The sequence below is a fragment of the Phyllobates terribilis genome, unplaced genomic scaffold (assembly GCF_046119375.1).
Source record: "Phyllobates terribilis strain yellow unplaced genomic scaffold, ASM4611937v1 Scaffold_36__1_contigs__length_13169755, whole genome shotgun sequence".
Taxonomy (NCBI): domain Eukaryota; kingdom Metazoa; phylum Chordata; class Amphibia; order Anura; family Dendrobatidae; genus Phyllobates; species Phyllobates terribilis.
In genome coordinates, this window is record NW_027362796.1 from 8,326,070 (window position 1) to 8,347,431 (window position 21,362).

At 48.0% G+C, this 21,362-nt stretch overlaps 1 protein-coding gene across 1 annotated transcript; it reads right to left on the reverse strand.

Annotated features, from left to right (window-relative positions):
* Positions 1–13,352: 13,352 nt before the first annotated feature.
* Positions 13,353–19,092, reverse strand: LOC141182905 (phosphatidylinositol-3-phosphate phosphatase MTMR7-like). The gene is made up of 6 exons (XM_073661016.1): positions 18,937–19,092; positions 18,653–18,778; positions 18,504–18,553; positions 17,594–17,794; positions 14,978–15,112; positions 13,353–13,488 (listed from the first exon to the last, which is right to left on the reverse strand). The coding sequence occupies exons 1-6, from the start codon at positions 19,054–19,056 to the stop codon at positions 13,353–13,355; spliced, it is 768 nt and encodes a 255-aa protein (XP_073517117.1). The 5' UTR covers positions 19,057–19,092.
* Positions 19,093–21,362: the final 2,270 nt, after the last annotated feature.

A 21,362-nucleotide genomic window follows, 5' to 3' on the forward strand; every position in this document is an offset into this window, starting at 1 on the left:
TGAGCAGGCAGAGGGGCCCACTGGCGGTCGCGCACCCCGCTGGGCTATGGGCGGAGGAGAGCGGTGCCAGCGCCCGCCCTTCTCCCCCGCTTGCTCAGGGCCCCGGCAGCCGGATACTTACCTCTCCCCGTGCCTCCGCAGATCAGCTGTCTTCCTGCTCTGCGCTCCCTGTGACGTCTCAGGTCAGAGGGCGCGGTGACGTCTTTCCACCGCGCCCTCCCCTGAGCCGTCACAGGGAGCGGGAAGACGCCGACAACGCTGGAGTTCGGACCCGAGCAACGGGCAGCAGGCAGCTGGTAGCAGGTGAGGAGAAGGGAGGTGAATATTTGATTTTTTTTTTAATGTATGGAGGCATGGGGCAGTATAAAGAGAAGGGGGGACATCCTGCATGGGGCATTATAAAGAGGGGGGGGATGATATCCTGCATGGGGCATTATAAGGTGGGGAACAGCCTGCATGGGGCATTATAAAGGGGGGGGCAGCCTGCATAGTGCATTATGTGGGGGGGAACAGCCTGCATGGAGTATTATAAGGGGGGGGGGGGCAACCTGTATGGGGCATTATGTGGCGGGTAACAGCCTGCATGGAGCATTAAAAGGGGGGGGCCTGTATGGGGCATTATGTGGGGGGTAACAGCCTGCATGGAGCATTATAAGGGGGGGGGACAGCCTGTATGGGGCATTATGTGGGGGGGTAACAGCCTGCATGGAGCATTAAAAGGGGGGGGCCTGTATGGGGCATTATGTGGGGGGTAACAGCCTGAATAGAGCATTATAAGGGGGGGGGGCAGCCTGTATGGGGCATTATGTGGGGGGTAACAGCCTGCATGCAGCATTATATGGGGGCCAGTATCCGGTATGGAGCGTTATAAGGGGACCGGTATCCTGTATGGAGTTTTATAAGGGGACCAGTATCCTGTATGGAGCGTTATATGGGGGCCAGTATCCTGTATGGAGCTTTATAAGGGGACCAGTATCCTGTATGGAGCGTTATATGGGGGCCAGTATTCTGTATGGAGCCTTATATGGGGGCCAGTATTCCGTATGGAGCCTTATATGGAGGCCAGTATTCCGTATGGAGCCTTATATGGGGGCCAGTATTCCGTATGGGGCCTTATATGGGGGCCAGTATTCCGTATGGAGCCTTATATGGGGGCCAGTATTCCGTATGGAGCCTTATATGGGGGCCAGTATTCCGTATGGAGCCTTATATGGGGGCCAGTATTCTGTATGGAGCCTTATGTGGGGGCCAGTATTCCGTATGGAGCCTTACATGGGGGCCAGTATTCCGTATGCAGCCTTATATGGGGGCAAGTATTCCGCATGGAGCCTTATATGGGGGTAAGTATTCCGCATGGAGCCTTATATGGGGGCCAGTATTCCGCATGGGGCCTTATATGGGGGCCAGTATTCCTTATGGGGCCTTATATGGGGGCCAGTATTCCGTATGGGGCCTTATATGGGGGCCAGTATTCCGTATGAAGCGTTATATGGGGGCCAGTATTCCGTATGGAGCCTTATATGGGGGCCAGTATTCTGTGTGGAGCGATTCACCGGTTTCTGAGCTATTGTGGAATTTACAATAGATCTCACTCATGTAATGTAAGAAGTGAAATCATTGCATTGTACTATATATATATATATATATATATATATATATATATATATATAATTTCTCCGCCGTATCTGTGCATCATGAATCGTGGTATGTGTTAAAGGGGCCCACTGAGACTCTTTCGCCCGGGGCCCAGAAAAACCTGGAGCCGGCCCTGGGTGTGGCAACCCCCACCTCACCAGTTGAGGGTTAAAGGGATTTTCCTTTAACCCGTTGGTGCAGCTGTGTTTTTTTTTAACTGTGCACTAGTCACCTTCCTTGGGTCCAGCACAGGGTCTCTGCCACTGCTCCCAGTGTCTGTTACTGTCCTTTGGCCTCACGTCGACAGCGCTGCAACCAATAACTGAGATCAGCAGCTTTGCCCGAGTTAACGGCACTACTTGCTCAGAGTCACTGAACTCACTGACTGGCTGCAGCGCTGTCAATGTGACAAATAGCTGACACTCTGCATTAGACCCAGAGAGGGTGAGTAAAGTATTGCTTTAAAAAAGAAAAGAAAATTGTATTAAAAAACCTGTAGTGTAATTCTTTAGCATCTTCTATAAGTGCAGCATAAATGACTCTAATGCTATGTCCGTAAAGGACAGCGGCCCAATCTAATCTATACACACCAGCACACACACAACACAAGGGAGTTTACAAAAATATTCTAATTGCACATTACGGAATAAACTACTTTACATACGTACTTTGTACTGATATAGTCACAATTAGGGTAATATTGCTTGACAACATATTTTAAAATATCTTAAAACAAAAATCAATTTCTGCATATAAATTACAGCCAAAATATGCAACACAAAATAAAAAAATAGATCATGATTTTATTATACTCGTCACAAAAATAAGCAATGATGGCATCAATAAATAAACCATAAATAATATATAAAAAAAACACACAAAACCCTTTGCCATCAAGGAGAACTCCCAAAAGACCTGCGGCACCACCGTTGGGGTTTGCTCACACACAGCGCTTGTGCAGATTTTTTTTTTTTAAATCTTTGTACCATAAATAGCCACAAAATCTCATTCACATGTTGCAGATTTGTTTATTGCCCCACTGTGCGTTCTCAATTCAGGAAGAAGCATGCACCTGTAGCACCCTGAGGATTCGGCTGCTACAGGGGTATTGCACCTCAACCCAGAGGTGTGATATTCCACTCCCGGGTAAGGATGGAGTGTGGACCTGAGCTCGGTAGGCTGCATGCACTACACACATCCCATTTCCGAGGAGCAGACCGACGGTACTCCCACTTAGAAATGTGCAGGTACGACCGAGTCTGTTCCTGGCTGGAGTGGGAGGGGGGTGGAACATCCCAAGTAGTGTAGGGGCAGATAGGGGGAGCAGCCTGGGTAAAGATAGGAGCTCATTGGGTGCTGGTCACCTGAGCTCACACATAGAGGGTGTATATAAGGTGGGCACCATCAAAGAACAGGGTCAGTCAGTCTGTCATCCTTTTGTCAGAGCAGAGCAGAGGAAGAGGAGCAGAGAAGTCCCAGAGAGAGAGAGAGGAGAAAGCAAGAAAAACCCAGAGGGGGAAACAGAAAAGGAACTCTGAGAACCCAAAGTCCATCAGCGGGTGAAGAGTTGGCAAAAGGGTACCGGATCCCAAGCTGGTGGGGGCAAAAGCACACCCTAGCCAGAGACCGGAGGCCGTGGGCAGTGTCTGCCACGGCCACCCACCACATCCACCCCGAAGGCATACCACGTGGAGGGTCAGGGAACCCAAGGCCAAGGGTGTCCCAACAGAAGGCCCGAGGGAGCTGGACCTGGGTGGATCACTAGTGGGGACGGCCAGAGGAAGGGACAGAAGGAGAGCTCAGGGTCACGCTCCGGACTTGTTTGGGGGTTTGCTGAATCCAGGACCTGGTGGACGCAGCACGGCTCGGGTGGTCACTTGAAGCTGGAGTGACCGGAACATCAGCAGTGAGTAAATACCTTAAACTGCACAACCCGACTCTGTCTTCACTTAACATCTATGCTGCACCACCACAACCCCCATCCTCTGCACCTGACCCCCTGAGGCTATACCCCACCCGTTGGGGGTTATACTATCAAAAGCTGCACCAACACCATCAGCCTCAGCGGACCCTGCTGCAGCGGCGGCCATTGTGACCGCAATACAACGGGTGGCGTAGTCGACAATAAAGAACTTAATAACATCTGTAGGACTGCCACATACAACTGAGTTTGACACCCTGGGCACGGACCGGGTCACAGCCACTCGGAAGACTACAACTCCCATCTGATCCGGCTCCGGATATTCCCCCTAAAGAATATGGCCCAGGGGGTACGTCAACTTTGGCGTAGTCGGCAGGATTACGTGCCCGCAACAACCGGGTACTGCGTGCCTGAAGAAAAGAACGAGTTTACCTCAAAAAGAAGTCTCCTGCCGGTTCCGGAGGGTCCCCGCCATCGGACCCCATCACCAGTCGATTCCAGCCGGTTGTCCGCCATTAACAGCGTTTTCCCGCCATCTGCAGAGTTTCCCGCCAAGGGGAAGCGATTCCCGCCATTTCCAAAGGTTTCCCGCCTTGGAAGAGTGGACGCCATTATGGGCGTGCCAGAGGGTGGCGAGAGGCCACCTCCCATCGTGGGCCAGGACCGAAAATGGCGCCAAAAGTGGAAACCGCCCCCACCAACAGAGACTGTGATGCTAGAGGTGTCTGTCAGCGTGAAAGAACAGCCCCTGGAGCTGACAGTCACCAAGTGGCCCCGGGACCGCCCTCGAGGTGGGAGGAGACGAAAGGAGAGAACAAAGATGGGTGCCGCTTGGAGCAGTCTAGAGTGAGCGCACCCGGAGGCAAGAAGCCTGGAGAAGAATATCGGAGGAGCTTACCCGGAGATGGCGAGAAAGCAGAGCAGCACCGGCCCGTTGGCCAGGAGCCTGCTAGAAACCGAGGAGGGAGAGCAGAGCAGCACCGGCCCGCTGGCCAGGAGCCTGCTGGAGACGACTGTAGGAGAGCAGAGCAGCACCGACCCGTTGGTCAGGAGCCTGCTGGAAACAACGACCCCACTAGGCCTAGTGGAGGTCCTAGCACAGCTCCCCCGAGACCGGGAGTGTGCACAGACCGCTCTGGAGGGCCTCGCAAGGAGGATGGCCCGGGTGCAGCGAGAGACGTTAGCAGAATGGAGCCGTGAGATGGCCCAGCAGACCGAGACCTGTCAGCGGAGCACGCCACCCGAGACGAGGAAACAGACCGCCTCTGAGGATGGCGCGGGAGGATTGAAGGCCGGAGACGGCGCCGAGAAGGGAGCCGAACGAGTGGAGGCAGGTAAAGGGGACGTCTATACCCCAAAACGGGAAACCGCGCACCTGCCCCAGCTCCCCGTCGCAGAGCCCGAAGTCTATCCTGCCGTGCCCGTCGCTGCAACGTCACCGCCGCAGACTAGGCCTCAAACGGGAGCCGCGACCCCTGTGACGTCACACGCCTCGACCCCGAGCGTGACCAAGCAGGAAGTACCACCAGCCTGGTCGCAAGGCCTAGTACCCCCGGGCGCCGCAATACCAACAGCGCCCCCTACCTCCGCGGAGCCCCCGGCCTGGTCGCAGGGCCAAGTAGCCCAGGGCGCCGCCGTCCTTACGGTGCCCTTTACCTTCCAGATACCCCAGGCCTGGCCGCAAGGCCCGGGCAACCCGGGCGCTAACACCACCGCGCCCATAAGACCAAAAGTGCCGCATCTGGGAGAAGACCTGTACGCCCAGCATACGTGCCCGGATGGGCAGCCATTTATATGGCCACCGGAGTTCCACCATCCCCGACTCCGGAGAGAGAGACCCCTGGATGAACCCCTGATCCCGGCTCCAAAGCCCGTAAAGAGGATCTCGCCCCCGCTAGCAGAAGCGCAGTTTGAGTGGGACCCCACCAGAGAAGATCTCATGGGGTTCACTCAAGAGACTCGGGCAGCTGCAGCGGAGCGTGCTGAGTGCTGCCGCCAACAGCTCGAGGACTTTGAGAGGGAGCGGAGAGAGAGGCGGGTCCGGGAACAGCAAGCTCAAATAAGGAGCGCGGAGCAGAAGAGCCGGGCCAGGAGAGACCCCCGTGCAGCGCATAGTCCCCGCACCACCGGGACTGTGATCAAGTTTAACATGCAGCATGGGTGGGGCTTCATCCGAGACCACCGCACCCCAGGCGACGTCTTCGTGACCAGGAGAGACGTTGAGTCCCACCTACCGGAGGGACACAGAGGTCGTGACCTTTACATCGGGGACGAGGTCACCTTCACCCGGCACAAGTGTGCCAAAGGTCCCTACGCCCTCCATGTGCATCGCCTGACGGAGGAAGAGCTGCGGTGTGAGGAGGAAGAACAAGAGGACCCGGACGGGTCTGAAACTAGAGTTAAAGGTAACCATAAAGCAAGAGCAGGAGGACGCCGTCGTTAAGTACAGCGAAGTAGAAGCTGTATATAGTTGCCCGTCGGGGCACTGCGAACTGAAATTGTTACTGTTGCTAATATAGTCCCCGTTGGGACCAGCAAGTGTGAACTGTTACCCGTATTTCCCTAAATCCCACTGACCGAGGACTGAGAGCGGTCATTCCTCCCTAATACCTGGCCGAGGACTGAGAGCGGCCATACCCCTTGTAAATAGTTGCGCGTCCTAAAGCGCCCCCTACTGGTTTTATAGGAAAGCCATGAGTTCCAAAGACTGTCGCACTTTACCCGGTCACACGTTGCACAGTGACCGGAGGAGGAGCCAGAGGCGACGAGAATGTTTTATAAGAATGTTTTGCTGCTAATGTATGTTATTTTATATGTTTATACGATGTTGTTGATATGAAAAAATTTTTTGTATGTTTTGGTGTTGTTTATGTCTTACAGCCCGAGGACGTGCTGTGATTTACCAGGGGGGAATGTAGCACCCTGAGGATTCGGCTGCTACAGGGGTATTGCACCTCAACCCAGAGGTGTGATATTCCACTCCCGGGTAAGGATGGAGTGTGGACCTGAGCTCGGTAGGCTGCATGCACTACACACATCCCATTTCCGAGGAGCAGACCGACGGTACTCCCACTTAGAAATGTGCAGGTACGACCGAGTCTGTTCCTGGCTGGAGTGGGAGGGGGGTGGAACATCCCAAGTAGTGTAGGGGCAGATAGGGGGAGCAGCCTGGGTAAAGATAGGAGCTCATTGGGTGCTGGTCACCTGAGCTCACACATAGAGGGTGTATATAAGGTGGGCACCATCAAAGAACAGGGTCAGTCAGTCTGTCATCCTTTTGTCAGAGCAGAGCAGAGGAAGAGGAGCAGAGAAGTCCCAGAGAGAGAGAGAGGAGAAAGCAAGAAAAACCCAGAGGGGGAAACAGAAAAGGAACTCTGAGAACCCAAAGTCCATCAGCGGGTGAAGAGTTGGCAAAAGGGTACCGGATCCCAAGCTGGTGGGGGCAAAAGCACACCCTAGCCAGAGACCGGAGGCCGTGGGCAGTGTCTGCCACGGCCACCCACCACATCCACCCCGAAGGCATACCACGTGGAGGGTCAGGGAACCCAAGGCCAAGGGTGTCCCAACAGAAGGCCCGAGGGAGCTGGACCTGGGTGGATCACTAGTGGGGACGGCCAGAGGAAGGGACAGAAGGAGAGCTCAGGGTCACGCTCCGGACTTGTTTGGGGGTTTGCTGAATCCAGGACCTGGTGGACGCAGCACGGCTCGGGTGGTCACTTGAAGCTGGAGTGACCGGAACATCAGCAGTGAGTAAATACCTTAAACTGCACAACCCGACTCTGTCTTCACTTAACATCTATGCTGCACCACCACAACCCCCATCCTCTGCACCTGACCCCCTGAGGCTATACCCCACCCGTTGGGGGTTATACTATCAAAAGCTGCACCAACACCATCAGCCTCAGCGGACCCTGCTGCAGCGGCGGCCATTGTGACCGCAATACAACGGGTGGCGTAGTCGACAATAAAGAACTTAATAACATCTGTAGGACTGCCACATACAACTGAGTTTGACACCCTGGGCACGGACCGGGTCACAGCCACTCGGAAGACTACAACTCCCATCTGATCCGGCTCCGGATATTCCCCCTAAAGAATATGGCCCAGGGGGTGCGTCACACCTTTTCATGAACCGTGAGCGTCTGTCTGACTCCAGCACACCTCCTCATCAAGACCAATGTGAACAGCGCCGCTCTTGATCACTCTGGCCCCATCTCTTTTAGGATCATGTTGAGACTGGACAAAAGTAAGAGCTGCTATATTTTTTGCCCTCATTCATTTGGAGGATTAGTGTCCCTTTAAGAGGCTTTCCCTTTCATTGGTTTTGGGAGTTCTACTTTTAAAAGGGTTGTCCTGGATTAGAAAATGAAAACTCTATTCCCCACCTTCCCCCGCAGACACGGCCCCATGTCTGTTACTGCGGCTCAGCCCCTACATCGCTGGGCTACCACCCCAGGCACAGATCATGGGAAGAAGACGCTGCTTCTGACCATCACGGACCTCACTTATAAGCTGCATCTTCAGAAGATTTTGGAATCTGCAGTTGGGAGGGACGGTCATTTTATGATGATCTTCCTATTACATCTAGTAGCTTTGTTCTTGTATTGTAGCACTACAAGCGCTTGTAAACTCGTCTAGAAAACCAATATGATATTGGTCACAATGAGCCGACAAGTCAAGAAGTGAGAACGATTATTCTGGTAAGATTATCCATGCAATTTACAAAAAAAACTAATAGCAGCTTCAATGAGCATTCAAGATGGCAGCCGTTCACTATGCAGCAGGCAGACACGTAAAGGATGGCGCGGGGATACTACACAACATTGACTCTTACCATATTAGTACTAGCCCAGTAATGTGACGCTGAGACCCCACATGTAACTACCTTGCAGCACGAATATAAAAGGATCAGTACGTTTTCTGAAAACCAGTGTCGGAAGCACTTAGAGAGAACCCTATGGCTCTTAGCCCCCAGATAACATGCAAGGATTCAAGTACGCGGGACCCCGCTAATCCGCTGATGGGCCGGATATCTGCAACGTACAGAGCTGGAATTCCTACAGAAATACAAAAGGGACCAGTAAATTCTGGACTATAAATTCTTATTATCTGCTTTTATTTTCGCTTTTCAATAGTGGTATCTTATTTTTCCACCCCAATGTATTCTCAAAAAAGTGATGGGAAATGCAATGTGTAGGGCCATCCTATAGGGACCACAGCTGATTTTTCAATTTCTTTGGGGTTACTGCTCTACCTCACTTATATAAGGCAATAAGAAAGTCTCTCCCCACTATATTATGGAGACCTACATAAAAGTGCCAAAGCTTTTTGTTTTTTTTTCTTTATTTCCTCCAATATTGTATTCATACAGGAATGCTTCCATTAAAGTTTGCAGCATACTGTACTTTTTGGCATCTGTTTGAAGGATGGACCTATTTTGAAGTTCTGAAAAGTCTAATAGATCTGTATCGATACCGATTAATAATTAAAGGGGTTGTCCCGGACTTTAACATTGATGGCCTTTCTTTAAAGAGGTGGTCCACTACATTGTATAATGACCCCATCGATTTACACATGTTAACTAAATAAATGTTTTTGTAAATACCTCCTGATTCCATATGTACCTATGGGTGGCGCTATTGCTGACTGCTCAGTCTGCATCACGTGACCCCGGCTGCAGGTATTTAAAAGGTGTAATTTGATGGGGGCATTATACAATGTAGTGACCACCTCTTTAAGATAAGTCATCAATGTTTGATCAATTGGGGTGCTCACTAGCGGAGCTGCACTGCAGAGCTCTGTGGAGGGAATAGTGGCTGCGGCTGCGTACTACACATCTGCCCCCTAATGATTTGAATTTGTGGCCGATATGTAGTACTCCGTCAACAGAGCTCGGCACCTGAGCATTTCTGGCCACCGTTGACACAGGAACAGCTACAGCACGCACTATCAATCAGACATTGATGATCAAGTATAGGCCTTCAATAAAGTCTTGGACAGCCCCTTTAAAGTCTCCAAATGAGATTCTGAAGTTTTGTTTCATTGGCAGTCTATGTGGAAACAGTATAAAGTTACAGAAGATCGGACCGATGGTATACCATAGCACAAAACATTAGTCTTTAAGGGATTATTCAGCCATAGACATTGGGTCATGGTTTTAATCATGTGACGAAAATCACATTGTTTTACTGTAAATTGCTGTGGTCACAGGCCAAACAGTTTATGCTTGCGTCCTTTTTTTCGAACTTTTCTCGGCCAGGTGGCAAGAACCTTACATGTGATAGTGTAGCATCCCGAGGGCTCGGTCGCTACAGGGGTATTGCACCTCAAACCAGAGGTGTGATATTCCACTCCCGGGTAAGGATGGAGTGTGAACTAGGACTCAGTAAGCTGCATGCACCACACACACCCCATTTCCGAGGGACAGCTCAACGGTGCTCCCACTAGACAGAAGTGCAGGCACGACGGCATCTGCCCCTGGCTGGAGTGGGGCGGGGGGAGGAATACCCAGTGGTGTAGGAGCAGATAGGGGTGGGTTTCTGGGCATAGGTAGGAGCCCATTGGTTGCTAGTCACCTGGGCTCGGGTGTCAGAAGGAGGTATATAAGGTGGGCACCATCTTAGGACTGGGTTCAGTTCAGTCAGGAGGAGAAGAGGAGAGGAGTTCAGCGAGAGAAGGCTGACAGGGAGCTGTGGCTCAGTCTGGGCCCAGCTCCAGAGGCAGGCCTGGAGTGGAGGCCAGAACCAGCAGAGAGGACAGAAACTGAAAGGAAAAGAAAGGAACAGAACACCAAGAGAGGCCCAGAGACACAAAGGCAGAAGGAACCCCAAAGGCCCAGGAGATTGCGGGTGACGGGTTGGCAGAACAGGGTATCGGATCCCAAGTTGGTGGAGGCGACTAATCCTCAGCCAAGGACCGGTGGTCGCGATCATATCTTGGTGCGACCCCTCACTACACCTACTAGAAAGGCATACCACATAGGGTCAGGGCAGTGAGCACGAAGCCCTCCCAACAGAAGGCCCGAGGAAGCTGGACAAAGGTGGGTCACTGGTGGGGACGGCCAGAGAAGGGAAGAGAAGGGAGCCCTGAGCCACACTCTGGAATTGCCTGGGAGTTGACCGAGTCCCTCACCTGGTGGACGCAGCATGACTCGGGCTTTCCTAGCTGCGCACAAGTGACCTGATAAAGAACTGTGAGTAAAGAATTGAAAACTGCAACCACACGTCTCTGTGTTTCATCGCCGCACCATTAGTACTGGGACGCTCACACCATCACCACCATCATCTACTCTAGCTGCCCTGAGGCAATACTTCTCCCGTGGGGAGTTATCCCATTCTTGGCTGCGCATATAACATCAGCCTCAGCGGTCTGCAGCGCAGCGGCGGTCCCCACTGACCGCAATCCACGGGTGGCGTAGTCGGACAATTCCAATACAAATAGACTGCCACTGGTTTGACTGCCCTGGGCACGGACCGGGTCGCCGCCACACGGAGACTACAACCCCCAGCATCTTACAGAAGGCCCGGCTCCGGGTATCCCCTGCGCAGCACAGGCCCAGGGGGCGCGTCAATAGTCATGCCTAACATAACTAGGAGGTAGAGAATTAATACCCAATGTCAGATCCTGGATGACCACCATTAGTCTACCAGGAACTTACACAGAAGCAAAGCACATTCAGATCTTTCACACAGTGGACCTAAACCCGAAAACCATGTAAGTGTCCATATTTCCAGTACAGGGCACCTTTGTCAATGACAAACCTTAAATATACAAATATATTGGGACAGGATTCATGCTCCACGAACATGTGGTTTGAAATCATGAAAGGAAACAAAATGCATTATAAGGTTGGCTCTTAAAAAAAGATAACTGTTTCTGAATATTCCCGGAGGCGGCAGACACGCACTTAAGGCGTAGAGCCAATAAACGATGAACGAGCGCTCATAGGAATCATTCCAACATACGATTATTGGCCCATCTAACCAGGACCACAATCGGCAGACAAACTAGGAAAGCACCGTTTCATTGGGTGCGATACATTTTATGCATTCATTAAAATTCTTAACGGCAGCACATTACTCAGTGTAAACAGGAGACGTGCTGCTGATAACATGATACCAGATTATTAGCGATCATTGTGTCCCCGTCATTGTTTCGTCAACCTGTGTATGCACTTTTTCAATTGTCAGTCGTTCAATTGCCTGGATCAGACCGACTATATAGGACATTAGTATCTGGTCTCCGCTGCACAAACTACCACTGATACATGTGAACAAAGTCGATATGTTTTTTTTTCCCCCAGTATATCCCTCCCAGCTTACATCACTCCCTATAAATAAATAGAAGCACTAATATAATAGCAAGTGGTTAATAAGACCTCTAAGCAGTCAGGAACACTGCTTCATCTGAATCGGGATCCTTCCCACTGTCCTCGCTGGGTAACGAGTCTCCACCACTCGGAGACCGGCAGCTCAAGTCCTCCACCCCAGATTCCTGGTCACTGTTAGCCGACAGGTCGGGGTCCGAGCTCTTCAAATGGTCCTGGGTTAGGATCAGGGCCGAGTCCTCCTCACCTTGGGATGGACTACGAGAGGGAAACAGCTTCAGGTTGGTGCTGTAATCTTGGGGCGTATTAGCCGGAGAGTGTTTGGTGATGCATATCTGGAAGTTGTGGATTTTTGGCTGGTCATTGAGATTCTTGTAGGTTTCATTTGACTCTCGAGTTTCCAGTTTTGTTAATCTCTAAAGGAAAAATTGTTAGACAAGAGCAAAAGTTACATTGGGTTAGGGCATGTTAATGTAACCTCTACATGCAAGTCGATCAGCAGTGGTTTAATGGTCTGTTTAGTAAGGCCGGCCGCACTTATGTTATCGTCAGCACATTTCTCATTTACACAGGACAATGTGCTGCTAATGATAATTTTTAAACTTGCTCAAAAATTATCACACCAATGAATGTTTTGCCCCTCCATTGGATGTTTGATGGCCTGTTTAGGCAGCCAACAGTTGGGAATGAGGGAACGCTCCCTAACCCAATTATTGGCCTGCCTAAATGAACCTTTACTTGAAAACTTTATACCAATGAACAAACTTCTCTGGTGTCATAAGAAAGCCATAACGCCACAGTGCTCAGGCATTACTGACATTGAAAAGACACAAGGTAGAGACCCTGGTTACAGTGATGTGTCACTTAATGGTCTGATTGCTGTAGTTTTTATAAAATCACTATTTTATCAGCAAGCAGATTATCATTGGGGACTAGTAAACCTGCTGCCAGGTAGTCCTACATATTCATAAGCTCTGTACAACCCCGCCCCCATCACTGATTGGCAGCTTTCTGCAAATGTAGTATACACAAAGTGGCCAATCAGTGGTGTGGGCGGGGTTATACAGAGCTCAGCAGTCAGAGAACTGCCAATCAGTGATGTGGGCGGGGTCTGCTGCAGATAACACAGTAATTTTATCAAAATGACAGCAGGTAGCCCAGTAAGTGACAGATTGTTGGAATCAGGGCCTCTGCCCCTATATTGCGCTGCACTCAGATGGGTAGCAAAAACCTGGTAACAGAGTCCCTTTAATGGTGCTCTCTTCCAGTTATTGTGTTGGAGAACACCAAAGACGTAGGGCATCGGCTAAAAATGATTGCCCCTTTTTTATCTTGTGCAGGGTTTCTATATATAATCATTTAAAATTGTTTCTCAGTCACCATTAAAAGCTGAATTGGTTTACACTGAAACCTAAGCAGAGGTATAAACATCAAAAACATATAGGCCAGGAAGCTGGATTTTCAGTATTTCTACCACACCTTCTCCATGAACTCCATTTCCTCCTCCAGCTGCTGCGTCTCTTCTTTTACTGCCTGTAGAAAATCAGTGACTGACTGGCGAGGGTGCATTCCTTTCTCAAATCGGTTATAGAGGCCCCTCCAAAACCTTCCATGGTGAAAAATAAGTTTGAAGAGTTAGTATATGCACAAGTACAGAAGATTATCATCGAGCAATTCTCATGATATATGTCCTTAAGACGTGCTAGCTCATGGTACACACATGAAGGGCTAGCTCACAATGCTGTATATTCTCCCATGCCAGAGAATTGGGCCGATTATGCTAATGACACTCTGCTTTAACTCTGAGTGTGATCCAATTTTCTCGCATGGAAGAATTGCAGCACAGGTGTGGAGAAGATGGAGGACTTAATTTTTCCATCTTCTCCATTGTCTCTGTGCACGTACATCAGACTGCACTCGGATAACATAGTATATTATTGGTCCGAGTGCTATCCGATAAAACATCACATAGCACTAGCACTCGGCCGTGTTACGTGGCAATGTGAGCGAGTCCTAATGAGTCCCTCAGTGGCTGATCTATGGCTGGTGACTTCAGATCAGTGAAAATATGTGGTGGCAAGTTGGGCCTCATTACTCGGACAGCACACTGACACATCCTATCCTTACACTATTCACATGTCCGTTCTGTTATTTTGCTGACTGATGGTCTGTATATAAACAGAGACATCCCCTACATTGACCTTATTTGCGGACATCCAAGTTGCATCCTACTGCTATTCTTCATTTTCACTGACTGGGTACTTGAAGAAGCTTGGGAAACCTCTGTCACGTTGTTTTTGCATATGGCAAAACCATTGATAAAAACGGACATGTGGACTAAATATGCCCGAAAATTGGATCTAACACACTTGCAAAATTGGTCTGTTTTGTACAGGCAAACAAAAAAAAAAAACAGCTTTTGCCTGGATTCACACATGTGTTTTGCGGTCTGAGTATGCTTCAATGCAAAGACTGGCTTCAGGTCTCCTGACCCAAACTCGACTTTATATTATGCTTTTATATAGAAAGTTCCCGATCAGGGACATCCGCATGCCCTATTAAAGGGGTTGTACCAAGTATATAAGTAATCCCCTATCAACAGGATTTAGGAATTGATCGCTAGGGGTCAGTTCCACTGAGAATGAATGGAGTAGAGATGTACATGCTCCACCTCTGCTCTGTTCAAAGCTTGCTCTACAGAACCTCCTGGGGATTGTTGGGGGTCCCAGCGGTCTGACCCCCAAAGATCAATACTTTATCGCAGTCTAAATATGTGCAAAATGAATCACCGTGTCACAAGCTGTCATAGATGTCAGTAAATCTGTCTAAAGTGAATTGATTTGTGCCAGGCAGAAGATAGAACTGACGAGTGAGCTCTGACGCAACCCCTAAATGTAGACCATGGTTACAAGTGGGAAGAGTGTTGGGCCTTGGATTTCACCACTGAAGGACACATTGGGCTCATGATACGTCACCCCGCTTCTTTCACCTGTAAAGTTAGGCTTGATGTTTCTATATATGAATGATAAGTATATGGTGTGTTAGAGTTCTGCTGCTTTATTCAGTGCAGAGGAGGAATCAGAATAACCTCTTACCTGAAGTGGCATGGAGTGGTGTGTGGTCTCAGAGTTCCTTGGGTCTGACTGTGATCTGCTCTGTACAGAGGGTTCATGTAATCCAACCGCTGCTTCCACAGGTAAGACCAGAGGGAGTAGGTCCTCTCCTGAATTCTGGAAGATGATGATTGCATCACTGATATATTGAGATTATGAGAGCTGCAAGTATACCCGTCACCACTGCAACCTGCACTAACACTAAGGGCTCATTCAGACGTACATTTTTTGTGTACGAGTCCTATTTGTGTTATTTCCAGATAGCACTTGTACCTAGAAGAGTGAACGGGGCCATTCACATATCTGTGATTGTTTGAGAGACGGAAAATCGTGGCAAAATGTACGATAGTTATCTGAGTGTCCGGTCAAAATTAACAATGCACATCCATGGGTCAGTGAAAAAAAAAAATCGGCCAACAATTAATTGCCATCTGAGCGCTGTCCAGTTTTCCAGGTCTGTTTGATGGAAAAAGATGAAGAAACTGAAGCTCAGGCCAAACTCTAATGATAAAAACTGACACTGACCAAACTGGTGAAACTGTGCCTGATTCTCTTATATGAATGAGCCACAAGTTCTATAGCTTTCAGTGTTTCTTTGCATAGTAGCTGTGTAGCTTCATAGTCAAAATTGGAAAATCCGGTTCCAAAAAGTAGATGGAAAGATGCACTGAACTGCTTGGCCCCACCACGGTGCACCGAGCGCCTGTACTTGATTTGAACAGTCCTTCTGTACTGACAGTCCCTTTACAGCAGTGTTCCCCAACTCCAGTCCTCAGGACCCACCAACAGATCATGTTTTCAGGATTTCCTTAGTATTGCACAGGTGATGGAATTATTGCCTGTGCAGGTGATGCAATTATCAGCTGTGCAATACTAAGGAAATCCTGAAAACATGGCCTGTTGGTGGGTCCTGAGGACTGGAGTTGAGAACCACTGCTGTAAAGGGTTAGGAGATAACTTTCTGAATGCTGGAGGTCTGACCGATGGGACTTTTAGCAATGCTGAGAATGGGGCTCTTCAGTGATCAGCAGAAGGCCTCATTCACATGTACAGGTTTAAACAGGTATGTGAAAAAATGGTATCAGTGTGTCCATTTTTGCCATCATTGTGTTATCAGTGTTCTTCTCGTATGGATAAATATGTTATAAAGTTTCTCCTATGCTTTGTAATGTTAAAGAAGTTGTCCAGTACTTTATATTACCCCCCCCCCCCCCCAATGTATCCCCCCGGGGCCCCTAAGACTTTTTGTAATTAGCTTGCGTTGCTGATAATGCCTGTGAGCTTCGCTATCGGTGGCCGCTCACAGGCATCACGTGACCCCACGCTGATGTCACGACAAGTGAGGCGTGACTCAGCGCTGGGGTCCCTACGGTGGCTGCTGGGTTGTGGGCAGGGTTACACCTCCTCCCCACGCGTCACACCCAGCATCCACCGCGCTTTCCCAATGAATGGGGAGAGGCAGAGCGTGCGGTGGATGCCGGGTGTGATGTGGGGTGGGGTAACCCCGCCCACAGTCTGGCATCCACCTGGAACGCAGAAGACAGAGACCCCCGGCTGCTGCCAGCGACATCGGCGGATGTCAAAGCCGGCTGCAGCCGGGGGTCACGTGATGTCTGTGAGCGGCCAGTGATAGCGCCACTCACAGGCATTATCTGCAACGGAAGGTAATTACAAAAATCCTTAGGGGCCCCGGGGAGACACATTGGGTGGGGGGGGGGTAATATAAAGTACTGGACAACCCCTTTAATCTCGGACAGCACCATGATGCCATCCGTGGGCTGTCTATGTTTTTCATGGACCCATAGACTTGTATAGGTCTTTTTCATCTGTGATATTGGAAGAAAAAACAGACATGTCTCCGTGAGTTTTGCACAGACACATAGTCCATGAAAATACACAGGCATGTGAATAGCATTAGCATTAACACGTACATGTGGATACGGATGTCTGAATGAGGCCTCAATGGGAGCTTGATATTTTAAGAATATCTCTTTAAAGCCATGATCCTCTAGTTACAAGGATGTATCTCATGTCCTTGGCTACTGACCTGCAGGTTAGGAAATTTTGCGACTGGGAAAGAAGATCTACAAGATTTCAACATTACTCAGGACAGAGAATATCTTCAAGAAGTATCTTCTAGTGGACCATTGGTTACATCAGGAACTGTGCAATTCTTAAATCCATGTACCCATCTTATTTTATTATTGGCATTTTGATTTCACCATTCTTATGTTTCTCTGTACAGTGGCACTGCCAGCGATGCCAGCGACCCAGATGGGCAGGAAAAAACTGAAATGGTTTAGGTTCACATACCCATTCAGTCTCCGGATATGTGGGAGTCCCTAAGGTCTGACACCCCCACCAATCCTGAAGTGATGGCATATCTTACCAATATGCCATCACTTTATACATTTTTCTCCTGCACAGTTATTGAAAAATTTTTGCCAAGGTTCAACCTTCACAGTTTATAAGTGATTGCTGTTATCCAGGCTGTGGGGCACCGTGTGATCAGATCAGCATCAGGGACACGTCAACCATCCATATTCTATTTCTGTTACAAGCCTATAGTGACCATACACAGAGCACATATTCTCTCACATCAGTTCCTTCCTCTCCTTCTCGCAGTTGCACAGAAAGTTTCCATACTGACAGGAGTATATATGGTGTTGTATGTGGACCAAGAATCTCTCATTAAATTTAAACGCACAGGGAAACTGCTCCATGAGCTGCCAGACACATTCCAGGAACTGGTCTATCACTGGGGACACCTCCTTGGGATCCCCATCTAAATTTCCATACCTTAAAAAAAAAAAAAAATGCTGAAGCAATGCAATTGGGGTATATGCATGCAACATCTTTTTCAGGTGGACTGCGCTCCCAAAACCGCCTGAGATTGGAAATGGCACAGAAAAACTACAGTAAGTATATTATATTAGAATGTATGGTGTTTTTTTTTGTCTCTTTTGCTGAGAGGAGGAGAGCTGATGGAAGATTTGGAAAGTGACACAGCTAAACTCAGCTGTGCTGACCCTAGCCCCACACTGACTGCTGGGCCCATATCTGAAATGTGTTGATTGATGGGATTTGAATACAGTTGATATTCTAATCATGCAGGAGGTTAGACCAGGAGATCCGGGCTTTCATTATAACCCACACACTGAGAAACCTGCTGTAAGATATGGTGTGGACGTGTTCTTTTTCTAGCATCTTGCTGCCTGTTTATAATTGGACAGCATCGTACAAGGAGAAGTACATGCCCCACAGTGAAAGCTCTCTGATAACACCCACTTGGATGTAACGAAAATTAACTCATTAGGTGACAAATACTTTGATTGTTAATATCCCTGCAACAGAGATGCAAAATAAGAAAAGAACTAACAAATTTTTTTTTATCTGCTCTGAAGCTACAACGTGTTTTCAGTTCAACATGAAAAATTTGGTGAAAGGCCCTCTGTAAATAAGTGACTCTGTTTGACTTTTCCAACATATGTGCAGTGACCAGGGTTACCTGTGATTAAATTTGTGTCCAAATGAAATCCAGTCTTTTTCAATTAACACCTAATAGTAATTGGGAAAAATAAAAGTTACACTATGCAAAAAATATCAACTCCGTAAATCTCCACCAGTACATAGAGTATATGAAATAAAACCTCTTACCATAAATCCTCTGATGGTTCGGTAATAGGGGTCAAGTAACAGACTGGATACAGAGCAGACCTGAGCGGTGCGGTCCCATCCATCAGAACAATGAACGAGCACGCTGGCGCCCTCTTCTGACACGGCCTAAATGTGCAAATTAAATGTAAAATATTACACATTTATATAATTACAAATCTCGTTTATTCTCAGCACTAAAAGGATCATTTTTGTACAGTCCGTGCCTAGAATAGTACAAATCAGACAAGCAGCACTAGAATATGAACAGATACAACACATCTTACCTTTGCAATGAAGATACCAGCATCTAGGATTGTTTTCACGTGTTTTAACCAGCCAGAGGATTCAAGACCCCAAAGAAATTCACCCATAGAAGGAGATCGGAGCTCACAAACTGCAATCATGAACAGAACAATAAGCTCACTATAGCAACAGATTCTGTATGTGAAGTATTTCTGCTCCAAGACTTGAGATAGAGAATATATATATATATATATATATATATATATATATATATATAGGGTTGTGTAGGATACTCCAAGTGAGGATATGACTTAAAAATTGTACAATGAAAATGTAAAATTCTGTATTATTTATTATATTGGGGTTGGTCACTTTATATAAAAAAAATTCCAAAAGGGTGATAAAATGTAATGTTTGGCACATACAACTATAGATTTCTTCCCCGGAGTTTGCCTTCTTCCTAAGGTGCGCCTGGAGGCCATGTTTCTCCCCAGGTAAGTTATACACCTCTACCCATCTACGTGATGTACAAGAAAACATGATTCATCAGACCAGAACCCTTTCTTCTATTACTCTATGGTTCAGTTCTGATGCCCGTATACGCTTGTAGGTGCTTTTGGCTGTAACCGGGTCAGCATGACAATGACCAGTGTGCATCTCCATATGTAATAAGCTGCAATACTTTATCCTGACATCTTTTCTTCATAGCCAAAAGTTAATTTTTCAGCAATATGTGCCACAGTATTTCTTCTGCAGCACCGGACCAGCTGGGGCTACTGTACCTTTCGTTCCACACAAGTATCAATGAGCCTTGGGCGCCCATGACTCCGCCACCTGCTCACCGGATGTTCTACCCTGGTAGGCACTATTGTATGCCAGGCACACCCCACAACACCTGCTGTTTTTGAGATCTTCTGACAACCCTCATGGGGGCACCTCTGACAAGGAGAATATTGAGATCTCTAGACATCATGATTTGTCCATTGAAAATGGAGCTGTTTAGGGAATAGAGCGCACAGAACATAGGGAAAAAAAACACTGGAGGGGGAAAGAAATAATTTGAGGTGCTCACCTGGAGGGATTGTGAGAGTCACAGCTCCTAAACCAGGAGTAATATAACGCTAGCTGCCATCTATAAGAAATATCTTTTATGTATTCTTTTACCCTATGCACAAAATAAACGTTCATGGAAAACTATAAATTGGCAGCAGCGTGTGCAATGTCCTCAAGGGCCAACATACATACGCTGAAAGTAGATTTGCAAATGACATTTTTCGCTGTTGCCCGTTCCTGTGGCACCATTAATGTACTAGGCCTTAATGAGTTTGGTGACATAACGTCTTGTGATCGCTATTTTAACTCTCTCAGAACCAGGGAGTTTTTTATTTAAGCGCTTTTTGTGTTTATGGAGCTGACGTTTTTATTGATACCAATTTGGAGCACATATAACGTTTTGCTAGCTTTGTATTGGATTTTTTTTGTTAAGTGATTTGACAAAGAACCCACAATTTTGGCATTTTGATTTTTTTTTTCTGCAATGTTTACCGTAAAGGTTAATTACCATAATTCCATACTTTGATACATCTGACTTTTACGGATGTGGCGATACCAAATGTTTTTTTTTCCGTTTCTTTGTTTTTAATAGGGAAAACGTGGGATAGTTAAAAATTATCTATTTTTTATATTTTGACTTTTTATTTTTTTTACATTTTTTTTGTACCCATTAGTGGACTTAAACATGTGATCCTTGGATTGCTTATATATACTGTAATACCACAGTAGTGCGGTATTTACTGGAAATCATGGTTTCCTATGGCACTCAGTCTGCTGTAAAAAGTACTAAGATGGGCCTTAAAGGTAAAGGCATTTTGCCCATAGCGGTAGACCACGTGGCCACTATGGCGCTCATTAGCTGGGAAAGCCTGATGCTACAGGGCTTTCTTCTTCCGCATATCATTCTTTGAAAGATGGCCTTTGTTCCCCATCATTCAGCCTGTACGTCTGTGCTCGAAGTCTCAGCACTGCAGGTGCAATGACGTCACTAGATCGGGCCCTCTGTGTGGAGTTTTTTTTTATTTTGGCAACAAGAAAAGCGTATACTGTGGGATCCATCATACATGATGTGGGGCGGCCATCATACTGTGTGAGCGAACTGTTGGGGGCCATCATACTGTGTGAGCGAACTGTTGGGGGCCATCATACTGTGTGAGCGAACTGTGGAAGACATCATACTGTGTGTGTATATGTGTGGGGGGCTGTAAGAGCATCATACTGTGTGTGTGTGTGGGGGGAGTAGTGTAGGTGCATTATACTGGTGGGGTTTGCCATGGGGTCATCATGTTGTCCATGTAAGGACTACTGTGGGAGAAAATGATGACAGGAGATTCACTCCGAGGTATCGCACCGTGTGTGGAGGGCAGCATACTCTATGGGGTTTATTAAAATGGTATCAGTGTGTGCAAACAAG